The sequence below is a fragment of the Triticum urartu genome, chromosome 4A, assembly GCF_056163025.1.
Source record: "Triticum urartu cultivar PI428250 chromosome 4A, HENAU_Tu73, whole genome shotgun sequence".
Taxonomy (NCBI): Eukaryota; Viridiplantae; Streptophyta; class Magnoliopsida; order Poales; family Poaceae; genus Triticum; species Triticum urartu.
The window spans coordinates 74,604,338-74,612,781 of record NC_141876.1 but is presented as its reverse complement, the minus strand read 5'-3'; the positions used below and the strand labels follow the sequence as shown (position 1 = coordinate 74,612,781).

At 42.5% G+C, this 8,444-nt stretch overlaps 1 protein-coding gene across 1 annotated transcript; it reads left to right on the top strand.

Moving 5' to 3' along the window:
• Positions 1 to 7,652: 7,652 nt before the first annotated feature.
• LOC125553596 (VQ motif-containing protein 31-like) lies at positions 7,653 to 8,117 on the top strand. Its single transcript, XM_048717360.2, has one exon. It carries the CDS (start codon positions 7,653 to 7,655, stop codon positions 8,115 to 8,117), a length of 465 nt encoding a protein of 154 aa, XP_048573317.1.
• The last annotated feature ends 327 nt before the right edge of the window (positions 8,118 to 8,444 follow it).

The window sequence follows — 8,444 nt, the reverse complement described above, 5'->3', positions numbered from 1 at the left end:
ACCAGTGCGGCCGGAACGGCGGGAGCGCAGGGGGAAGGCGGCGGCTGCGAGGGAACAGGGAGGAGGAGACGAGCGCACCGTCCAGCCCTAGCTACATCTAAACGGGTCGCAGGCCATCCGTGCGACACGTCTCCAGCACCACGCTGGATCCACACCCAACGGGCCGGGTCCGCGTGGGACAGCAACCAGGCCCGGTTGGCCCGGTCAATAACGGCCTGGGACTGGACAGCCGCGCAGCGGGCCGCCGGGTCAGCCCAGATGGCCCTGGGAGAGGAACCAGGCCCAGAACGGCGCAGGCCCTCCCACGCTTCCCCGGGCCGGCCCACCATGCGAGCGCTAGCTGGCCCGCGTAGGAGCATGGCCCGATCCGGACCCGACCAGGGGGCAAACCCCTCCCGCAGCGCCGCCGGCGCCATCGCCGGAGCGGCCTTCCCGGACCCCGCACCAGACCCGACAGAGCTACCAGGCTCCGCCAGGACCAGGCGACGGTCGGAGACGGCGGCCACCGCGACCACAGGAACCGGCGGATCCGCACGGGACGCCGGCCCAGATAGGGGCGGGCGAGCCACGGGACGCGCCGCCGGCGGCCGCAAGGGGCGGGGACGACCGGAGAGGCGACAAGGACTAACGCCCGCGGGCCGGGCCGCCACCCAGAAGTCTCCGAAGAGCGGCGGAGCCAGCTTCACCGGATGCTTGACCGGTCCGACGTCCATGGCCTCCTCGTCCACGAGATCCGCCCAGGAGAACGCCGACGACGCGAAGGACAGGGACGGCCCCTGGGGAGCAACCACCTCCGGGCGTGGCGCAGCCGAGACCGCCGACCCGCCGGCCGCCGGGGCGGCGCCGGCGAGGTCAGCCATGGGCGACCCGACGGCGAAGTTTGAATCGCCAAGCGGACGTGAGCGCTCCACCCCAACGGTCACCTTTCCACCCCGAGAATGCTTCCTCTCTACCTCCATCATCAAGGTCAGTTTTTGCTTGGAGAGATCAAGGTCAGTTTTTGCTTGGAGAGAAATGATCTTACTTACTTACATGGTTAAGTAGTTTTTATCTTTTTCTTTTCTATGCCTGCCAGCGTCCTTTTTGTTTAACTACATACTTTAGGTATAGTTTCTTTTGAAACTGAGGTGATACTGCAGACGTAGTGATTTTGTCCACTTGAACGCCTTCTTATAGATCTCTTAAAAAAACGTACTAATATTCGTGGCAAGCACACACGTAAGTTCAACAACGGCTATAGTTTTCTGATGCCAGGTTCACTGATTACTTTCTTGTATTTTGTTTCAACCAAAACCCTTTTGTTTTTGCGAGAATGTTTCAACTACAAATCTGGTCTGACGTACATACATATTGATTTGTACTACCTTACCTTTGTCTTTATATATACTCCAGTATAAGCTCGGTAAGTTTCTGAGCTATATCAAGTGTGCAATAGAGTTAGAGACCCACACAGTTTTCTTTCTTTGCAGGCAAAGAATATGTATTCTTATAAAAAAAATCAAAGGTTCTTAGGCCCATCGTTTGATCAGAACAACAAATGGACGACATTAGTTCAAAAGTATAGATCTAACTCATATAGCTGATGTAAAGCCGGTAGTTCAAAAATATAGATCCCTCTGTCCCAGAATATAAGAACGTTTTTTACACTATGCTAGTGTTAAAAACGTTTTTATATTTTGGGACGGAGGGAGTAGCTCATATAGCTGATGTAAAGCCGGTAGTACAAAAGCATATTTAACCGTGGAAAAAACTGTTCAGAGTCAATCAGATTCACAACGTCATATTTGATGGATGGGGACAGGATATATTATGAAAGTACTACTTTACAAAATATTCAATATTAATAGTAATACATGCATGGTTTGCGTCCCTTATTTGTGCTATTGCACACTACATTGACGAAGATTTTATTGCATGGTTATTCAAATGAAATTTTGTATTATATTACTTTTAGTATAGATTCCCATAGGATCTAGTTATTTGAAATAAATATCACAACCTTTTACAAACATATGACATTTTTTTTAGAAAAGAAGGATTACTCCAAACATATATGACATGGAACTTAAAATGTCTTCACTGTCCACTTGACCCTCTTTTGTTCGCATGATTCTAAAAACATATGAATAGAGTGACATGCCATGACAGATTGATTCTAAAATCATATCTCTAGAAGATAGCTACCGAACTTCCAACATCTGTCTACCTATATAAGGGACGTGCAAACCTCCAACAAGGATCAAGCTGATTCTAGAAGACGAAGCACTAGCTAGCTCTCTAGATAAGATCTATACATTGTATTCCTTATGTCGATCTATGAAGATAGGTAGGAGCACTACTAGGAAAAGGGCTACTAATGGCGCACCAGTTTTGCCTACTAATGGCGCATCACTGGTGCGCCATTAGTATCACGTCACTAGTATTTTTTATTAATGGCGCACCACTGGTGCGCCATTAGTATCTGGTATACTAATGGAGTATCTGGTATACTAATGGCGCACCACTGGTGCGCCATTAGTAGTATAGGCCACGGTGCGTCATTAGTATAGGCCACTGGTGCGCCATTAGTATAGGCCACGGTGCGCCGTTAGTATTTTTGAATTTTGAAGGCGGGAAAATAGTAGTGGCACACCGTCTAACCCCCACCGTGCGCCATTACTATTTTTGAATTTTGAATTTGGATCTGGATCGTGATTTTTTTTGCCCATTTTTTGCTAGTTTTTTTGATCGTTTTTTGGCACGATATTATTTCAAATTTTGTTCCTGTTTTTGGATCTTGTACGTTCTTTTGCCGTGTTCTTTTGCCGGAGAGGAGTTCACTGAAGAGGAGGAGGAGGAGGTCACCGGAGAGGCGCTCGCCTACATTGCCGGAGAGGAGGAGGAGGTCGCCGGAGAGGAGTTCACCGAAGCATCGGAGAAGAGGAAGGAGAAACCATGAGGGAATGGGAAGAGAGGAGGGAGGAGGAGCTCACCGGAGAGGAGGGAGGAGAAACCGTGAAGGGAGGGGAGGAGAGGAGAGGAGAGGAGGGAGGAGGAGGTCGCCGGAGAGGAGGAGGGTAGTGTGGTGGAGGAGAGAAGGGAAGATGGAGTGGAGGAGAGGAGGAGATGGAGTGGAGGAGAGGTGGAGTGGAGGAGGTGCGCCCAGCCATATATACGACATAGTAATAGCGCACCGTGGGCAGGTGCGCCATTACTAACTTTTTTTTATTTTTTTGATTTATTTTAAATTTTGAAAGCGGGAAGATACTAATGGCGCATCATGGGCAGGTGCACCGTTAGTAACTTTTTTTTTTGACTTTTTTTGAATTTTGAAGGCGGGAAGATACTAATAGCGCACCATGGGCAGGTGCGCCATTACTAATTTTTTTGACTTATTTTGAATTTTGAAGGCGGGAAGATACTAATGGTGCACCATGGGCAGGTGCGCCATTAGTAACTTTTTTATTTTTATTTTTTTGACTTATTTTGAATTTTGAAGGCGGGAAGATACTAATGACGCACCATGATCAGGTGCGCCATTAGTAAGTTTTTTTTTATATTTTTTTGACTTATTTTAAATTTTGAAGGCGGAAAGATACTAATGGCGCACCATGGGCAGATGCGCTATTAGTAAGTTTGAATTTTTTTGCCTCTCCATATCTTAAAAGCCCCGTATATATATAAGTACTACTCCTTCCGTCCAGAAATACTTGTCGAAAAAAATGAATGTATCTAGATGTATTTTAGTTCTACATACATTCATTTTTATGCATTTCTCAAACAAGTATTTCCGGACGGAGGGAGTACTTTACAAAATCTTCAATATTAATAGTAATACATACATGGTTTGCGTCCCTTATTTGTGCTATTGCACACTACATTGACGAAGATTTTATTGCATGGTTATTCAAATGAAAATTTGTATTATATTACTTTTAGTATAGATTCCCATAGGATCTAGTTATTTGAAATAAATACCATAACCTTTTACAAACATATGACATTTTTTTTAGAAAAGAAGGATTACTCCAAACATATATGACATGGAACTTAAAATGTCTTCAGTGTCCACTTGACCCTCTTTTGTTCGCATGATTCTAAAAACATATGAATAGAGTGACATGCCATGACAGATTGATTCTAAAATCATATTTCTAGAAGATAGCTACCGAACTTCCATCATCTGTCTACCTATATAAGGGACGTGCAAACCTTCAACAAGGATCAAGCTGATTCTAGAAGACGAAGCACTAGCTAGCTCTCTAGATAAGATCTATACATTGTATTCCTCATATCGATCTATGAAGATAGGTAGGAGTGACGCATGGCTTTTACCCATCTGGCTGTGGGCTTAAACCTGTGTAAAACCACAATGTCTCCTTCGTCGGCAATGATATCTCTTTGGACACCACCACCCTTCACTCTATTGTCTTCCACGACCTTCGGTAGATTGTAAGGTTGGTGGCACATTAACCATCAACAGTCATATAACCATTCACTTTCCAATATACCACTACCTGGAAGGCGGGAATTGTCATCAACACACATTTTTCAAGGAAGCCGAGAAAATCGTTCCAAAAACGCAAGTGTATTGCAATACATGCACGCTGTTCGGTTCGCATACTTGTGAATTTAAGAAAAAAAAAGGAAAATCATGGATCAATGTGTACAATTTTAGAACATATACTTGGCGTGTCAAAAATCTCCAAATGTTTTTTTATCAAATAGAAGGTTTCAACATATGCATGGATATTTATTACATTGATTATTAAGACAAAAAGAATTAGCCTAATTAAAAGTTGTATGAAGTCAGGCACGCACACCCTACCCCTATGTAATACAGTATGCTAGGCTTCATAGTTCGGAACTTTTGTCTTCCTCAGAAGACTCAAGAAGTATAACATATCTAGTTAAGCTCCATTCTTAGCTCTTGTACGTGTGCTTCTATACATTGTCAAACATAATGTATTTTTACTGCAGTTTTTTTCACATACTTACGGCTTTTCTTTGAATTTCACAGGTAACCGAGGTGCCGAGAATTTTGCAGAGATTCTAGGGTTCAAGACTACAGGAGGTAACATGGGACACTTTGTTCTTGCTGACTTTGATAATTTTTGGTAGACTGATCTTACTGTTTACTGTTGTACATACTTGGAAATTTACCGTGCCTCTATCTTTTTGTTACTTTTTATTTTGTGCTTCATAAGTTCTTTGTCTTTATCAATACTTATAATACAATTATTTGAGTTCTTCAAAAGTTCCTTTTGAATAAATCGGTTGTCTCGTATTATTTAATTTATTATTTAAAATGAAACTGAGCTCTTTACCCTCATCGATCTTTCATATGTGGTGTTATGTATCATAGAACGTTCCCTTTGTTTCTCAAAGTTTAGTTGTCCTGATTTGTGGTACATTTCGAAAACATAGCTTAGATGTTTAATCAGAACTGGATTCCAATTTTATTCAGAAATATCCTCTATTCCATAAAGCAGTATGATGCTGCAAAAAATACATATATCCAATTTTCTATCTAAATAGTATGAAGTTAGGTAAAAATGGTGTTATATATTTTTCATGACAACTAAATCTACAATATAATTATCCCCCCCCCCCCCCCCCCCCCGCCGCCCGAGGAATATATAATGATCTATTCAATATAAAAGGAACTCAAACTCCAACCATATATAATGGAGCAAAGCTAGAAAGGCAGTGTTTTCTTCTGACATGTGATCAGAATAATTACACATGAACTCTGTCAGATATCTTCTATACTGTTACCTAACTTAATATCTACCTTTATGCCATGGTATTAGAGTTTTCTTTAGCTAGCTAAATGTTTTTTGAGGAGATGCCTTCAGAATGTTCATTATCTCTTTCCCTGCATCCATATGCAGTAAGCAATAATATCACATTATACTCGTTCTGTATCACAATATTTTCATTTTATTTTTCATTTTAATTGATGTGGTCTCCTGTAGTATTTGTCCAATACAATTGTTGGAATATTTCACATCATACAATCATCATCCCCGTGATTATATATATCACGGCTTATTTTCTTTCGAAAAGACACGTAGTCCTAGATATCTTTCCTTAAAGCAAAGCGAATTCGATTGTTTAGGGTTTAAATGACGGTTTTCCAGTTTCCTCCTCCGCTAACAAGAAGCATGAAACATCTTGTGTCATTCGGTAGTTAATACATGATTTTAAACCTGTACATGCATATACATTGGTGTTGATTTGACCCGTTATATTGGAGCTGCCGTGTCAGTTTGACAGTTTCTGCCCAAAGGCACGCTAGGTAGCTAGTTTTGTACCTACATAAAATGCTTAATTACATCTATACGGAAAATACAAAAGGAATTTTTACTTATATTCTTACTAAATAGTTGCACTATAAATGAACTATGCAGATTATCCTTTAGTAATGGATCAGTTAATATACATTTAACACTTAGTTAGATATAAGCTAGGCATAATCGAACATGCATATTTCATATCCTTGGGAGCTTGAGCAAAAAAGAACGGTAGCAAAAAAGTTTTCCTTACTCTGCATATTAGTCTGGTTAGGACAAGCGTTTGACCAACAATTACACTATCAGTATGTAAACTTTTGTGATACAAATCATAATCATAAATAAGTATTTTGGAATACGAATCTAACAGCATCAATTTTATGTCACATAAAATACATACCATAGAGTAATTGTTGGTCAAAGGCTTTTCCTAGCAAGACCCAATATTTAGTAGAAAAAGGAGGGACTATGAAAATATGCATTCTTGTGTTACGTGGAAAAAAGAACAAATTAAACACAACAAAGTTGTTATTATATACACGCATTTTTGTGTTTTTACTTGAAGAACACAATTAGCATGTTTTCTCACTAAAAATCACTGGTACATGTGTACATGACTGAATTAGTTTCATTTTGGAAATGGTGAACTTCTAATTTTTTACTCCCTCCGCCTCATATGGTGTCAAAAACGCTCTTATATTATGTGATGGAGGGAGTATATACTAAAGAGTGCAAGTACCTTAGGTGTATCAAATCCACGTCTGAAAAAAGACCGTAAATACGTGAGAACAAATTCAAAGCAATAAGTAGCTTTTCTAGACACCGATTCTTGTGTTTTTCAGTGAAGAACATGAACTAGCATATGTTTTATCACCAAATACTTACTTTAGTGTGTTTTTGGCTTCGCGGACTTCAGAATGTGTAGTTTTTTCATTTATTTAATAAATCGGAGTATTAGCTAGCGGCTCGACTTCAGAATGTGTAGCCTTTTCATTTATCCAGGTCTGATTAGAAAAAATGTGTCTGTCTTAGTTCTTATCTATTTTTTTGAAAGAAAGCTGTAAGGGGTTAACTAAAACCCTGTTAGTGGAGCTGTACATGCATGCACTTCCCCAGCGAAGTGAGCTCGTCTTCTTTTGTCTTCTTTCATCTTTCTGTTTCCCCTTTCCTTTAATTGGCTAGCAACCACATGATCAACATCTAAATGTTATCACTTTTTGAAAAATCTAAATGCTATCACTGTCGACGTTTTAGTATACATCTCAATTTTTGTTTAGGATTTGATTCTAATTGAACTTATGTTAGACCCTGACAAAGTCTTGTCTGTTGCGCAGTCTTCCCCCGTGAAGTGCGGGCTTAATTACGTCGTAAGCTGCCATGGAGCGCAACCCCAGGACGCCGGCTCCCCGGGTGTATACGGAGGTCCCGCCGGAAACAATATTCGTGCCTGCCACCACGTCGACGTTCAAGGAGGTGGTGCAGCGTCTCACCGGCCAGCCGGCGGCCGCAAATACCGTCGCCCATGGCTATGGTGCCACCGTGCAGCAGCCACCGCCGCCACCGGTGCCACTCGCGGCCGGCATCGTCTCGCCATATACGCACCCGCTACCACTGTTGTCGGACATGCCGGGCCTGTGCATCGCCAACAAGGCGGTGAAGGTGAACACACTGTTCCCGATGACATCGGCGTCAATGCTCGCTGAGGACGTGGAGGTGGAGATGGTGGACGCTGAAGAGGAGAAGGCCATCAAGGAGGGGAGGTTCTACCTGCTTCCGTCGGGAAGGTGCCGCTGCTGTCACGCCGAGCCGAAACTGCTTCCATTGTTTCCAGGAGCGGAGTAGCCCCTTTCCTACAGTGATGGAAGTTGAGAATTATATGAAGCGCCTATGCGTCTGGGAGGACTAGGTGAACACATATTATGCGTGGTGTGATACTTCCAACTATCTCTTACTTCAGCAAATGTGTTGGATTTTGCCGTTCTCACTGAACATAGTCATGCATGGAGATAATTACTGAACGAAAATCAGAAGGAACGAACGGTCCCTGGCTATCCTCCGGATGGCAGTTTTGCCCACGAATATGGGTGTCAGTGGGTACCCTACTCTAAAATAATGGGCATGGTCAAGAGCTACTAATAAGATTTTATACTCAAGGGTAATGGGTATCCA